The sequence below is a fragment of the Macrobrachium nipponense genome, chromosome 46 (assembly GCF_015104395.2).
Source record: "Macrobrachium nipponense isolate FS-2020 chromosome 46, ASM1510439v2, whole genome shotgun sequence".
Taxonomy (NCBI): Eukaryota; Metazoa; Arthropoda; class Malacostraca; order Decapoda; family Palaemonidae; genus Macrobrachium; species Macrobrachium nipponense.
Genome location: NC_061106.1, coordinates 32,571,572 through 32,589,260, shown reverse-complemented (window position 1 = coordinate 32,589,260; position 17,689 = coordinate 32,571,572). Strand labels below are relative to the sequence as shown.

The window sequence follows — 17,689 nt, the reverse complement described above, 5'->3', positions numbered from 1 at the left end:
CTTGGTGAAAGACAGGCTACCTACGTACAGCTTTCTTTTTGCCCAATGGAAATTAAAAGGTCATGGCTACTTCTTTTATACTTCTTCCTTTCTTCCTCTTCTTGCCTGAAGGTGAATCGCAAAGTACCCGACGAACTTTGCAAATTATTTAAATGGGGTAAACTTTCACCAATAAAGAGAGGCCAGTGGAGGGATAAAAAGAGGGGCATCCCATTTCATCAACGTTATTTTCTTTATTGTTAATAATAATAATACCATAATAAACCTCATATTATCAACATTAAAATAGTTTTACCAGACCACTTGAGCTGTTTATCAGCTCTCACTGGCCTGGCTCGAAGGATCTGGTTTTACTTATATTCATTCATTTATTTTTGTATTTTGTCAATTAAGTTACATTAAAAAAATCATAATTGGATTAATTGCAAATAGTAAATTTCACTGATGGATTGATTTCCAAAACTTGACAGTCGCGGTATATTTTACTTTGGACGTTAAAAAAAAAAAAAAAAAAAAAAAAACACACACACACAAAAGACAAGATCATTCCTTTCTTCTTTGGTAAAATACCGTTTATCACATTAGGTCTACAGAGCGCACTTGAGTAAAAAAAAAAAAAACTAATCGTCCTCTGACCTATTAGCTTTAAATATTACAATTCTGACAAAGAGGATAGAGATTTGTCATGTACGTGAAACCAAGCCCATGACCTTCTACGACTGAACTACTACCTTCCAGATCTAACAGCATGCATAAATAGAAAGAGAAAATTTGCCTCTCAAGGAGGTTGACAAAATCGAGGCTGAGGTTTCTCTAAAATCACAGCATAGAAATGTTTTGTGCGGTTTTGCCTTCCTTTCTTTATCTCAATCTTTTCGTTAATTATGTTGGGAAAAAAAAATTTACCTGGACAAAAGTTCCTTAACATCTTTTAAGTGATCGTAACTAACTGGAAAAGGCGGAACATGAATGGAAGTACAGTAAAAGAAACGAAAGGGGTTCCAGCTAGTGGGCCGAAATGACGCTGCAAAGAGCCTACAGTAATGCCAACAGCGTACCGCGTGAGGAGCATTGATGGCACCAACTCACCCCATATGGGATCTACTGACATCGCTAGCTCGTACCTGACAGCCAGTCTTCAGACTGTTTACAGAAGGTCTAAAACAGTCAACCCAAATACATCCTGAAAAATTGCTGACGCGATTAGTTTATTTATTTACTTATTTTTTCGGACAACTGCCCCATTTTAACGAACTTATCTTTTCGTGCAATGTTCAGAGGGACAGTCGAACGAGCGACGCCGTAAGAATAACAGATGCGACTGGAATTAACACAATGAATAGAAGGGATTAGAAGGCAATCTTACACGTGTACGCGGGATCAGGTTCTCCAATATGGAAGGGATTCTCCTTCGCTCCTCCAAGACCGTCCAGAGAGAAGGGCCAAGAAACGAGCGTTTGTTTGTATTAATACTATCATATTTCATCACATTTTTTTTTATTCGTTAAGTGAACACATACGCGCGGAAATGAAGAGTAATTTATCAAGCCTGTCGGGGAAAATGTATTGGAAGAGTCACTTTCCCTCTAGTCACTGGAAATTAAATAAAAAATGTGTGTATATATGCACACATATACGTATATTATATATATATATATATATATATATAGTATATATATATATATATAAAATATATATATATATATATGATAGATAGATATAAGGAGTCCAAAAAACGCCTTTTATTTAGACGAAATTCTGTATATGTATATATATATATATAATATTATATTAGATAGATTAAAATAAAAAGGAGTCCAAAAAACGGCCTTTTATTTGAACGAAATTCTGTTATGTATATATACATATATATCATCTATATATCTATATATATATATATATATATATATATATATATATACACCACACGTAATATTTATTAAAATATATACACACACACACACACACACACACACACACACACACACACACACACATATATATATATATATATATATATATATTTATACAGAGGCATGGCGGCAAGAAGGAAAACAAAGAGCGGACTGCAATAACGAAGAAAGAATAAAAATTAAAGCGCAAAACCATAAAAAGGATCAGGCGCTCATAACGACACCTGTTCCTTCGAAAGAAAGACTAATGGAAATCTTTTGCGAAGAGAGAGAAGAGAGAGAGAGAGAGAGAGAGAGAAGAGAGAGAGAGATGAGAGAGAGAGGAGAGGGGGGGGGGGGGGTGGGGGGGGGGGGGATAAAACCACAAGCAGGGCAGGGCGCGTGAGATCATCCCATACGTGTGAAAGGAGGAATATAAGTAGAGAGCGGAGAAGAAAAGGTTAATAAGAGAAAGGGACCTGGAAAGGAGCACGAGAGAAGGGTGTACGAGGATGAGGGACGAGGTCGAGGGAAGGAAATAGAGGGGAAGGGAGGGGGAGGGCGGAAAAGGAGGGGAGGGAGAGGGGAGGAAATGGAGGGAAGAGGAGATCATCCCCCAAAGCGACCTCATTGATCTCGCTCGAGGGAGGAGGTAGGCGTCGGCGATGGTGACACCCATCACACCCTTCTTCTCATCACTCTTAATATCTTTTCAAAATCACGCACTCACGTACACACACACATACATCACACACACACACACACACACACACACACACACAATCCAACAATGCCACTTCCACGGCCAGACCTTATCACCATTTCCATATAAAACATTTTTCAAAATCACTCACACTCACAAAAAACATTATATAATATATATATATATATACTATATATATATATATATATAGATATATAGATATATATATATATATTATATTATATATCTATCTATCTATATTATATATATATAATATATATATAATATATATTATATATATATAAAAGGGTCTGGGTTTCAATGGTTAGAGTCCGTGAGCCGACGAATCTCTTATTAGCTAAAAAAGAATTCCCCTTCGGTTAACATAGGTATATGAAAATATAGTATTAATTCCGAGGCTGAGCGAATTAAAATATTAAACGAAATGTGTAGCTTAATAATTGTATATATGAATCACGGCGATGTGATAAAATGAATTCATATATATATTCCATCAGTGCCACTTCCACTACCAGACCTTATCATCACCATTTCCAGAGAACTACACTTCTTTCCCGAGGCTGGAATCGCTGTGACCTTTTTTTGTAAGGACGACCTTCCTGCCATTCTCCGTTAAAACACAAGAGAGTGAGAGAGAAGGAAAACATTGGAAATGCAAGGCAGCCTCCCGGCGTTAAATCCTCCAGCTAAATGGCCTCCTTAATCTCTTAAATCCAGTTCAATTCCATTACCTCGCATCCAGCTTCATCCAACTCTGGTGTCTGGAACGGCATTCGATTTGGTCTCTTTATCCGTCGGACCGACAGTTTCCACAATCAACTATCGAGGAAGGAAATCTAATTCCAATCAGGACACAATTCAATTGTTCAACTGCCCTGTGCCTACTACGCAGAAGCTTGACATTATTCTTAGACACACTAAAAATATGCTAAGTGCCTCAGTGGCGTGGCCGGTACGGTGCTGGCGTGCCACCTCGGTGGCCGCGAGTTCGATTCTCGGTCATTCCATTGAGGAGTGAGAGATGTGTATTTCTGGTGATAGAAGTTCACTCTCGACGTGGTTCGGAAGTCACGTAAAGCCGTTGGTCCCGTTGTTGAATAACCACTGGTTCCATGCAACGTAAAAACACCATACAAACAATCAAACTAAAAATATGTTAAGGGTATGAGTATATAATTCACAACTTGAATCTCTGTCACGGTACTGCTTTCAAAACAACGACCTTTTGAATTCTGCCCTACGACCCATGTGCCCCGGGGTATGACTTTGGCATGGCACTGAGAGCAATCTGCCGACACAAACGACCTTAACACTAAGCTAAAAAAAAACCTGACCAAATTTACCATCTGTCGGGAGCGACCTTAACCCAACATCTTTTCCTATTCAGTTATAATTTGTTCTTTTTCCCCTAATTGAATAATTGCAGTATCTTCTATTGGTAAGGGCCAGGGATTGCAGGGATTTTCTTTTCCTTTGCTTGACAACCTTCAATAATAATAATAATAATAATAATAATAATAATAATAATAATAATAATAATAATAATAATAATAATAATAATAATAATAAAAAGGAATCAAACAAAAACTTTTTTTCAGTTTTGTTCTGAAGATTGATAAAGAAACCCAAAAAATGACTGTGTATAACGTGTTTACTTATAAGTATTGAACGTTGAGAAAAAATAAAACGTAAATACTTATAAGTAGACACGTTATACATAGTAATTTTGTGGGTTTCTTTTTCAAAATAATGATAGCAATAATAATAATCGAGCACAAGACGATGCATAACCTTTTTATTGGGAATGATAAAAATACCAATATTTTTCATTCTAGAGAGAGAGAGAGAGAGAGAGAGAGAGAGAGAGAGAGAGAGAGAGAGAGAGAGAGAGAGAGCTCCTTAAGATATTCAAATGACCTTCAGATCCCTAGCAATATTCCTTTCAATTTGCATTTTGATCAAATATCTTATCCACGCTTCGGTAAACGAAATTGATCGGTCTTGTTGTCCGTAAACAGAAAAGACAGGATATTTTGACGAACCAGACACGCCAGTAAAAAGATAAATTTATTTATTTATTCATTTTTTATTTCTTTGCTGCAACGGGGTCATATTGTTGTTCCCCCGATGAACAGACGCGTATTAGTCATTGACTTAAGTCTTAGGTCATCATAAGAGGAAACAGCATAAGGACACAACAATAAGAGAATGTATGTGACTGGACAATAACTTCACCAAGCAATAGCGGAGAGTATATAACTGGAATCATTTTGTCGTGTCAGTTAAGAAATCCTCTGTTCTTTTCTCACTGGTAAAAACCTTTCTTTCGTCAGTACACAGACTCCAGGTCACAAATCCTCAGCTGTGAAGGAATGGTACAAAAAATGGAATCACAACCATGAACTTGAATTTTCAAGTAACATTACCAGAAAATAATACGTGAATATCTTGCAAAACTTCCGTGTATGAAGGTTGTAAGTATAAATGTTATTAACTTCATTCAATAATACGTGAAAACAAATAGTTCACGTTGTTTTTGTTTGTTTGGTGTTTTTGCGTTGCATGGAACCAGTGGTTATTCAGCAACGGGACCAACGGCTTTACGTGACTTCGAACCACATCGCGAATGAACTGTTATCACCAGAAATACACATCTCGTACACTTCAGTGTAATGCCCGAAAATCGAACTCACGGCCACCGAGGTGGCAGGCCTAGACCATACCAATCGCGCACACAGAGTCGCAGACGCGCTTCAATAAAAAGCAGAGCTCCAACCAATACAGCCTCACAGAAAGACGCACATTATTAAATAAACTTGGAATCCTCCAGGGGAAACGCCAGAGAGAGAATTAAACCCGAATGGTTATTCATCAACGTCTGTGACATCCGCTTAAATGGATGGAAATAATTAATTCACACACGAGTGGACGATCAAAAGGCTACAGCTGCCTCTCTCCGCCGTGTTACTGTATCCTCCGCTTCCAGTAAAAACAAGGAAACAGGAATGAAGTCGCTTTAAAGAACGCCTCGAGCTGGAGCGAGTGACGAACCTATACAATGTTTACCTCGAGAAATACATGCTGCTGACAGCACGATAGAGACAAGTAAGATCATTTTAAAAATGGAAGGGTAATCTGGGAAAATGCCATTCTCTTTCCACTAGCGCCAATTGATCTTGAATATTTTCAGAAAACATGTTTCCGTCAGGAAGACAAGAAAAAGCGAGCGTTTTTCAAATACTGAAAGGTACTCGGGAAGAATTGCATTCTCTTTCCACCTAATTTTCGTTTAATCTATTAATAACTCTGTACGGTACGGTAAAAAAAAAAAAAAGTACCCCCTTGACATAAAGTTAATTCCTTTTAGAATTATGAAGGTGGGAGGGAAAGTACGACCCACGAAATGATTCTCATAAAATACGAGCGTATTTTGAATATCACGTTGTCACCTATAGCCTTTAGAAATTGCAAAATGCCTGACCGCAGCGAAAGACAGGGAATCGTTAATAATTTAGTGCTTCTGTAAGAGCCCGCATCTCTGTGAATCGATGAAATAAACTGGAAATAATATAAGCCTGGAGACCGCTATTCTGCTACAGACGAACTTTTTCTTTGAATATAATTTTTGGAATTTAAAAAGAAACTCTGAATTTCGCGCTGTTGTTTTATGGAATGGATGTCGGGACAGGAAAAAATAACGTCCATGCAATGTTCGTCTCCATAAAGAACAGACTTCTCGGCATTATAAAATTGCGAAAAATAGAGAGGTTAGAGTTGGGGGCGGGGTCACGGATGACAAAATAAATGGGGAAAAATGCGAGGAAATGAAATATATAATAATGAACCTAGATTGTATATAGTCTAAACACAATTTCTGACAAAAAAAAAAAATCTTCATTCACATTTACATGTTAAACAGCAACGCAACTGAGAGGAAGTATGAAAAAGAAGGACAATAATATAAAAAGTATAATTTATATTTGACAAAGATACTTTTCTCTATTAAAACGAAAACATTACCAAAACTGAAAGCAGCTTTCTTTCCAAGAGCCTGTGAATGACAATAACAGTATAAAATGCGTTTTTTTTTTAACTCGGTTAAACCAATTAACATGACCGTTCCTTGACAAAATTATTGATACATTTTTTTTTGTCGATATTTCTCTTTATGTACTATTTTCATTGTCAATAAGAAAAATAATTAACATGAACATTCCCTGGCAAAATTACTCAAATTTTTTTATCGACATTTCTTTCTATGTAATGTTTTCATCGTCAATATGATGCTACAAACCTTGAGAACGAAATGGTACGTAAATCCGGGCGAAAACAAAATCCATTTTCATGGTAGATCTATACTCAAGAATGGATTCCATCAATAAGACTACTTCCCCTCGCTGTGACCTTTAGTAATGCATAAATGAATGGAAAAAGACTGACATTCGCTATAAATGAATTACGGTGAGCGGTTAGGGAGATGACTTCAGACGGCCTTAGGTCGATCGAAGAGTTAAATTGACAACTCTAATATGGTTAATTGCCAAGCCAAAATATCACGAGTGGAAGATATATATGGGATTTCTCACACATGCCAGAGAGAGAGAGAAAGAGAGACAGAGAGAGAGAGAAAGAGAGAGAGAGAGAGAGAGAGAGAGAGGAGATGAGAGAGAATAGGGGGGGGGGGGGGATTTTAACATCAACATCATTTTATTTCTTATTCATATACGCTATCGTATATCTCCAAGGAACATTTCCTTGAACTCCTAACCGAAGATTGGGAAGAAAAGAAGCAGAGATTTACACTTTCCCATTAATCATATCAGACGCCAACGAAGTCGCTAAATTGAAGGGAAAGGCGAAACGACAGGAGCAACAAACAGACCGCATAGACTGGACTCTTGATCGAAAGTTACGGTGAAGAGGAATCTCATCTCCGGGAAAGAACCAGAGACAAGAACAACACCTTGAGGATGTCGTCCAATTGAAACTTCAGAAGTTCGGACAAAGATACAATGGATTACTATCTTCTCTTTTCATTTTAATACATTTTTGTCTATCTATTAATTCATTTTTAATAAGTGATATTTTAATTTAATTTTACTATTACATTAAACATATATTCCAACGCGACAGATCTGTCGTTAAAAGACAAGAACGAGCTCACATTAAAGTCAGTGAAAGACAGTTCTATAAATGAACAGTGGTTTCTTACAGATGACAACAGTTGCACAGTCGGGAACCATGTTCCGAAAGTGTGAGTTTTAAGGACAAAGACTAAGCAGTAATAAAAGCAAGCTGACAAGTTAACAGATGAAGAGTATTTACCTCTCCCCAAGAGGTGGTGCTCTTGTATAACAGATTTTCAAAATGTAGTTACGCCTAATCTAAAAGAAGGCGAATTTCAGTGGGATAGTTTGAAAGAAAGATATGAAGTATAAAACTGTACTAAACAAAATAAAAAAATAATATATATATATATGTGTGTGTGTGTGTGTGTGTGTGTGTGGTTATGTACAATACATATACATATATAAATATACATTATAAATAAAATATATATCATATATATATATATATATATATATATTATTATATATATATATATATTATATACACGTACTTAGCACATACATATAAGTATGCGTGTATGCATGTAAGTGTTTGTGAGTATATAATCTTAATTCAATTGCATTAAAGGAAAAATATACAATTCTAACATATCCTAATACTCCAAACGCATTAATCCCCAATACCCATTTTTCTCAGGATTCGATGGAGAGAAAAAATAAAGTGAAAAAAAAAAACATAAGCAAACGCCTGGCGCACAGTGGCCAATATAATATGCAAATATGGCCCAGTCAATATCCCATTTAGCTCTATGAAATATAACCGGCTCTCCAGTTTAAATTACAGTCACTCCCAATTAAGTTTTTAGGGGGAAAAGGACAAATCCGAAGAAAATCTGGTGTGCATTTTTTAATGTTCAAGTCTAAACCAGAATATTTAATAGAATACAACAGAATATACAATTCAAGCCAAAGGCCAGGTGCTGGGACTTACGAGGTCTTTGTTTGCATGGTGTTTTGACGTTGCATGGAATCAGCGGTTATTCAGCAACGGGACCAACGGCTTTACATGACTTCCGAACCACGTCGAGAGTGAACTTCTATCACCAGAAATACACATCTCGTACACCTCAGTGGAGTGCCCGAGAATCGAACTCGCGGCCACCGAGGTGGCAAGCCAAGACTATACCGACCACGCCACTGAAGGTTAGTCATTCAGCGCTGAATTAGTTGTTAGGATAGGGTGGAGAGTAAGATGGGAAAATGAGAATATGAACGGAGATACAATAATGAGAGTAAAAGGGGTTGAAGGTAGGGGCCTGAGAAACGCTGCAAAGAAACTTGAGTAATGCCTACAGTGCACCGCATGAGGTGCACTGACGGCAGTACCCCCACCCCCAACGAAATCAAGATTTATAGCGAGTCTGTAATAGTACATCACTAATCAATTATTCCAGTCTTTTTATTATAACTATTACTATCATAAGTACAATAACAGAGGCTTGGTTTTAGTTCTGATGTAATGTTCTCTAAACTCTTGTGGCATCGTGTCTCTAAGTGACATTTTCGTGGTATAGAGTTTCTATCATCAGATATCAGGTGGACTCCGATTAATGAAATATATCCATAAATTCCCAAGTAAAATAATACTTGACATAAAATACAGCAATTTTTCATTAGACAAAATATTAACCTCATGAATCCACGAAAATACGACTATCATTTTAAACACATACGTATATATACATACATACATATCATATATATATATATATATATATATATATATATATATATATATATATATATATATATATATATATATATATACATTCATGGTGCAACTGGCGTAAAAGAAACAAATATAGAAATGCTCTCAAATCTTTTTAAGTATTATACGGATTCGGTGATGTCGTATCTAGAAGGACTAACCAAAGAGGAATATTTATGTACACGAAATCATAGTAACAAAAGCCCAAACAATATACTTAAGGAAACAACTCGAACATGAAAGGTCCAGTCCAATTCTTGTCGAACTGTGTAGAGTCCAAGTTACTATATAAAGCAAGTCTTGCCGCCGATCCAAACCTACCCCTATAACTGTCCTGTTCTGAAGTCAATACAGTACTTGATATACTAAACCAAAACTGAATCAAGTTAACAATTGAGTACTACCGCAATATTTGGGTTTGTTTTTAAGTTTTAGCATTTGGATTTTTTTTTTTTTTTTTGTGAGTTTTAAAGGGTCATATAAAAGATGATTTACACCCCTGAATGATTAATAGTATTTAAAAAAAAAAAATTTCTTCTCGTTCCCTAACAAAATATTTTGCTTTATAATAGCATATAAAACAATATCACTAATACAAGATCACGTCATTAACCGGTATACAAAAATAACAGAAAGCGCCCTTCAAATTATTGAAACAGTTTTTCGAATCTGAAAACCTGCGATTTGAGATAAAAAAAAAAAAGAAGTCCAGACTGATCAAAGGAAGCGAGAAATAACACTTCAGCGAAAATATAATCCCAAACACAAACAGATTACAAAATAACTCCAAACTCCTGCATTAGTCAGAGACGAATGCGCAAAGAAATCCGAGGGCAAATGAATGATCAAGTAATTTCATTATCATAACAGCCACACGCGAAAAATAAAAAAAAAAATTAAAAAACAGCAAACACAGAGCATTTCAGAATTTCCTTTGTAGGTCTCCTCCAACAAAGCAGCGGTGCCATCACGCAAATAATTAAGTTTTTTTTCGGGCAAAGGTGAGAGCGATACTTTCCAATTAAACTATTTTGCCATTATAACAAATGGGCCAATAGAAATTCAGCCGTGAGGTTAATGGGAGGTCATTTACTATCCAATCTACGCATATCAATTAGAAGGCAAATGTAGTATATATTATAATGAAGGTAAAGTGGGGCAGATATAAATTTTGAAAAATGCACACAACACCGCACACTCTAGTAATTATATATATATAATATATATATATATATATATATATATATATTATATACATACATATATATAGTATGTATTATTTTATTCATATAATACATATATATATATATATATATATATATATATACATATCTACATATATATATATGTATTTATTTATATATATATATATATATATTATATGTACGTATATTTATAAATATATATATATATATAGTTTAAATAAATAAAATATAAATAAAAATATATATATGTATATATTTATAAATGTATTCATATAAATAATTATAAATATATATAAATATATATTTATATACTCATATATACAAAAATATACATTCAAATATATATATGATTAAACATATATACACACACAAAACCATAAGAATCTTTCATAAATATTGCAAGTGAAAACTTACAAAACACGAACGGAACGAAAGACGCAGCAAGCACTATAGCAGATTCACATCAACCGTGCATATGATGTCATATGATGTCTAGGCCAGTCCCTTACGATGCTCCTGATTGGCTGCTGATAAGCCAATCACAGCGCTGGAAACTCTTAGTCTCTCTCAAGAGTTCACATAGGCAGGATGTATGTTCCACCTCTCCTAAAAGACGTATACCTCAGGAGAGATGGAACAGACATCCTGCCTATACGAACTCTCCGAGAGACTGAGAGTTTACAGCCCTGTGACTGGCTTATCAACAGCCAATCAGGAGCGTTGTAAGGAACTGGCCTAGACATCATATGCACGGTTGATGTGAATCTGCTATAGCACCTGACAAAGCTGCAGCATCCCTACAGAGAAGCACTTGAAAATAAAGCATTTCCGAACTTACCTTTCTGGTGGAGCTGCGTGCGGGAAGCATCGTCTTTGAGGCTGTCGGCCGAAGCCACCAATTCGTCCAGTTGAGGCTTCTTCCCTTCCAGTTCGCGCAGGACACTCTGTGAAGCACAACGGAAATAACTATTACCTCAGGGCAAAATGAGTGAAATGGTCTTTGTTATTAAAGGTGTTCTAGGACGATCGTTTTGTCTGGACGCATGAACAATAACTATAATCAATAGCCCCACACGATAATATACATCTATATATATTTATACATATGTAATAAATTCTAAATGTACACATTTATAAATTAATATATATATATATATATGTATGTATATATATTGTATATAATATATATATTATATGTATATACATATATAAATATTTCATGTACATAATATATATATATAGATCATATATATATATATAATATACATATATATGTGTGTGTGTGTGTGTGTATATACTTGTATCTATTACACAAGCATATACATACACAATCACCATCCGTTAAAATAATAACTTCCAAAAATCAAGGAAACGTATACCAAGTCACCTCACAAGCCGTACTACCACAACCCGGTTAATTCAAATTCTTCAAAACAAGGGAGAGAGAGAGAGAGAGAGAGAGAGAGAGAGAGAGAGAGAGCAAACGTTTGGCAACACAGAAAACCTATACAAATTAACCAAACGCAATTTTCCCGTTGCACGGACGCAATATTTGTACCCTGGCCAAGCTAGACACTGACGACATTATTACTCCTAACTACCAATCGGAAAGCGCTGTATTATTCGTTTTCCCAACTCCGAACGAAAATCCCCATGCAAACCAGGAACTGGAACTGGAATATAGAATTTAGGTCAAAGGGCAAGGGCTGGGACTTATGAGGTCATTCAGCGCTGAAACGGAGATTCATAGTGAAGAAGGTTTGAAAGGTGTAACAGGAGGAAAACCTCAAAGCAGTTGCGCTGTGGAATGTCAGTATGAAAGAAGAGAGTAATCCCGGAAGTACAGTAAAAGGAATGAAAGAGGTTGCAACTAGAGGTCGAAGAGACGCTGAAAAGAGTCTGAAGTATTGCCTGCAGTACACCACGTGAGATGCACTGACGGCACTACCACCGCACAGGGACCATGCAAACCAGGTTTGTCTGCTCTTAAAAAAAAAAAAAAAATAAAGCGCAGATGAATGAAACTACGAATATTCGTTCTTGAATCGACAACATTTGTGCAACGTTTGATCCGCGAACAGGAAATATGTTCCATATCCACACAATGGAAATTTTGCATAGAACTTTAATTTCAGTCATAAAAGTTATTAGTTCGATAGTAATGATTTTCGCGTTTTCAATTTACATAGCCAAATGTTTGCTTAAAAATTTTTATGATAACGAAAGGGTTTACGTCAACGATGAGATGATGAAAGAGCGAAATAATAACCCATAGTTTTACAAAATGACTGTTCGTGTTTCTTTGACTACATTTCTATACATATTATTGTAAGCCTTTAACTAACTAACATTTCAGTAAGCCTAAAAAATCGCTATTCTAGTGATTAACGCAACACATTATTTTTTTTTCTATTTCGTAAATGTCCGTCTAATGCAAAACCAATCAGCATTTTGAAATATAAAGCAAAACTCAGCAATGCAGAGACTATCAACATTCGTTATTTTCACCGGTCCAAAACAGCAACAGCAATAATATAATCATATTCACTGTCCTGATGAGAAAATTATTTCTTCCTTAATTCACAACACATCAGTCAAGAGAAAACATAACAATTAGCGACCCGCGCTTCCTCCAAAACACCGACCGAAATGTTATTACCAACCTGCTACGTTTTAGAATGAAATAAAAATTAACATTTTAAGAGACTCTCTAGGCCGACCTTACCGGGAAGTCTTTGTGTGTGTGTGTGTATAATATTAATACACACACACACACACACACACGCACACACATATATATATATATATATATATATATATATATATATAAAACTTTGGTAACAAAGAAAACAACGTTAACATAAGTAAAAATATAATCAGCTAAAGGTATTTACTATGTAAATAAAACAATTACTATATAAGTGAAAATTTTCCCGGTTCCAGATACTTAAGAAGCAAGATAACGCTTAGTCCTTCCAAGTGGATGGATGCTGGATGGCAATGTTCAACACGGCAGAAACGAGAGAGAGAGAGAGAGAGAGAGAGAGAGAGAGTGTATGCTAACGACAAATCTCAAAAGAAAAGGAAACAGTTCTTGCAACATCACGGAAACCGATCATCAGGTTTGTAATAGAGCGTATCTAATTTCAGCAGTAGAGTTCCCGTCACCTCCTCCTCCTCCACTCCCATGACGTAACTCCGACTCGGAGAGATTATTAATGTAACCCTTCCCCTTCCCTTCCTCTCACCCCTGACCTAACACCTGGTGAGGTGATGAGTTCATTCACGCCTAATTTCATGGGGAAACTTTGAGAGTAATATATACCCTTATGGGATAAAATAATCTTGTAAGGCTGAATTCTGTTTTAATAATAGTAATAATAATACTAATAATAATAACTGTATGGAAGGATCTGTAAATATTATTGATATAAAATAAACGGTTAGATAAATGGGACTGGAAAATATATTTATGGCCAAAGGCCAAGCACTGGAACCTATGAGGTCATTCAGCGCTGAATGGGAAATTGAGAGTAAAAGGAGTTTGAAAAGAGTGATTGGAGGAAAAACCCGCGGTTGCTCTATGAAACACTTGTTCTGTGAGTTTGTTTGTATGGTGTTTTTACGTTGCATGGAACCAGTGATTGTTCAGCAACGGGACCAACGGCTTTACGTGACTACCGAGCCACGTCGAAAGCGAACTTGTCACCAGAAATACACATCTCTAACAACTGAGTGGAATGCCCAGGAGTCGAACTCGCGACCACCGAGGTGGCAGGTTAAGACCATACTGATCACGCCACTGAGGCGCTCTGTTCTGTGAGAGGGTGGAAGGTAAGATGGAGGAAGGGAAATGGACTACGGTACAGTTGGAATGGGTTGCATCTAGGGAGTGTAAATCCACGGCATTTAACTATTCTTCAGACCTACAATAATACAACATCTTAATATAATGTTAGTGTGATCGAATGAAACAAAGGAAGAAAATCGACTTCTTTGGGTGTGAATTGACTTGTGCCTTTAAAAATGTTTTAAATTTCCGTGAACAAACATGAAATATTGGTAACAGTCTTGCATGAGAAACAAGAAACCTAGTTTTTCGTCTTACAATATGTCCTAAAATAAAAGAAAAAAAATTATCTAATGCAAAAGGACCATAAGCGCCTGTTTCATGTAAGCGAACAAGTTCGGCAGACATAATGCGAGCATTGAATTTGTAAACAACCCATTGGGCTAATGGATTCATTTAATTACTACGACATCGCTTCAACAGTTACTAACAAGAGCCGACACAACAAGAAATAAAGAAAAAAAAACTAAGAGACAAAAGCGCGGAGTTTCTGCAACCTATCTGTATATATCAACTTTAATCTGGAACTGATACTGACATGGCAAATCTCACTAATTCTCTCTCTCTCTCGTGTTCCTCGTTTCTTTCGTGAAACTACTATAAAAACAAAGGCGCAACAACGAACCATGTGTCCAGTTAGCATGTGGCTGGGCTCTCTCTCTCTCTCCCCGAAAGGTTGCATGATAGACAAGGGGAGTAGATGAATTACTGTCTGTGCATATAGCATGTGAACAGCACGTGACCTGCAAGAACCATCATCCTTACAAGTCTCCCCTTGTCCGTGCTGACGACTCCCGAGAGAGAGAGAGAGAGAGAGAGAGAGAGAGAGAGAGAGAGAGAGAGAGAGAAGGGGGGGGGGGAAGGGGAAGCAGAGAATGTATTTTAACGATCGAACAGGAACAACGGTCATCCAACGATCCGAGGGAAACGTCACCTCACCTGAAGCGTAACAGCACTTGCACTGCACAGCTGGAACCAAACGAGACGAAATCTAATCGAAAAAAACAAGTGTCTTTACGCATAAACGTTCTGCCTAATGTACATAATACATTTTTCAATGCACAAGCGACAGTGAACGTGTTACTAGACAAAACTATTCATCAAAACAGTGCTTGCATATCTGGAGATCGAATCACAACGAAGCCTAACAGGGCAAACGTATGAGTTTCCACAATAACAGACACTGGCGGAGCGAGCTTTCATACCGCCCTTCCCAGCTAATGTCATTTGAACTACTCCGGCGGCTCTCTCTGTCTGTAACAGTCTGCTTAGGCTGCTACACCCGCCTGAGAAGTATGGAAGCTCTACTTTGTAAACTGTCCGACCGCGGCTGAGTGAGGAATTGATCATTACATGGAACATAACAATGTAATTCAGTTGTAGCGTTCGGATCGAAGCGGCTTTCTCCTTTCCTCAATCTTTGATACACATCAGCACCCGAACTAGATATACTGCGGGATACAATGTTTCACACGACGAATGTTAAACAGAGAAGAGGGCTCTTAGGACTTAACATGGATACTTTAACAGTTGAGTTACTATTTGCCGCGCTTCGCAATGACGGTGATGCAGAACTGCTATCTACAGTATACAACGGACAAATTTGCATATAGCGCCTCAGTGGCGTGATCGGTATGGTCTTGACCTGCCACCTCGGTGGCCGCGAGTTCGATTCTCGGGCATTCCACTGAGGGGTTAGAGATGTGTATTCCTGGTGAAAGAAATTCACGTGGTTCGGAAGTCACGTAAAGCCGTTGGTGCCTTTGCTGAATAACCACTGGTTCCATGCAACGTAAAAACACCATTCAAACAAACTAATTGACAAATGGAATGCACTGGCTTCTAAATATATAATCTGCTGAAGCCCTAGATGCAAAGAGAAAAAAAAACACTTAAAAATATGCATGACAAGTCACTAAACGAAAAGACAGACACGCGGAAAAGATATTGATCCATTCCTCTCTAGCAAGTATGTTGCAAAAGGCTCATACGATGGAAGTTCACCCTTTGCTATACCGCACCTCTTTCTTGCATTCAATTTGCAACCCTTTATTCTTTAAAACTTTTCCTAGAATAATCACCCCACCTACCACTAAACCTTCGTTTGACAGGTATAAATACCTTTTGGCATTCTATTTCCTATCAAGGGGACATTCTTGAGTCTATTTATATATTCCTTAATTTCAAAATTTTCATGCCCCAGCACAGCATTTGGACTATGCAGGATATAGCCTAAAATAAACGCCTGCTTTCCGATCGCCATGTGCCGGTACCTTTAAAATTGCCGCATTTACCTCCTTTCACATAATTACTATACTTAACAAAAAGTTCGTCTAGCCTCCATGACCATATCAAGTAATTCTCAAATATATGTACAAAATTCTGATAATTAATTACAAAACTATTTCCATTTGCGCGGTCTTGTGTTCCTTCTATTGTCCACAGACAAACCCTTATGGTGACATTTATTTAACGTTTCCTTCTTCCATATTACATTTTCATATTTGGCATTTCTAATTGACACTTAAACTAAATTCTTAATTAGGAACTTGCCCTACTTCACGCAGTCTCCATTTATAAACTTCCTATAAATAGACTTACACCTGCTTTCATTCCAGACCATTTACCTGGCCGAGAACTGTCATATATTATGCATCATGGCAAAGTTGAAAACCTGGAATCACAATTAAATCAACCGCTTTCCACACATACCCACTGCGCCCCTTACTATTTTTACACTGTAATATATATATATATATATATATATATATATATATATATATATATATATATATATATATATCAATATGAAGAAAGCTAATGGTATATTTCAGAGAACAACTATCTCTCCTTCTTCAGGCAGGTGATGAATGAAAAGTTTTACAGAAAAGCGGTATTTATACCTAGAGGTCAAGAGGTCAGCAGTTAAGTCCTCCCAGTTGACAATTCCACTTTGATCTTCTTAATTGCTGGTTGGAAGAAGATTTTACCTAAACTATCTGAGCCCCAAGCTCCTTTTGAGAGTTTCATCGTGTTTTTTCGTTTAATCAAAGCTGATTCTACCAACTGGCTTTCGAACCGACAATCGATGCTATAAATTATGAGTGACAAAATCCAGTTTTAACTGAAAATATTTCACAGTCATATATATATATATTATATATATATATATATATATATA

The 17,689-nt window shown here is 36.6% G+C and overlaps 1 protein-coding gene across 14 annotated transcripts in view; it reads right to left on the bottom strand.

Moving 5' to 3' along the window:
- LOC135214883 (dystrophin-like) overlaps positions 1 to 17,689 on the bottom strand; it is a 1,767,410-nt gene that overhangs the window by 1,153,584 nt on the left and 596,137 nt on the right. For all 14 annotated transcript variants that reach the window (XM_064249322.1, XM_064249323.1, XM_064249325.1 and 11 more), the window contains one exon: positions 11,497 to 11,602. In XM_064249322.1, the coding sequence (XP_064105392.1) occupies positions 11,497 to 11,602 (106 nt within the window). The remainder of the gene's footprint in view (positions 1 to 11,496; positions 11,603 to 17,689) is intronic.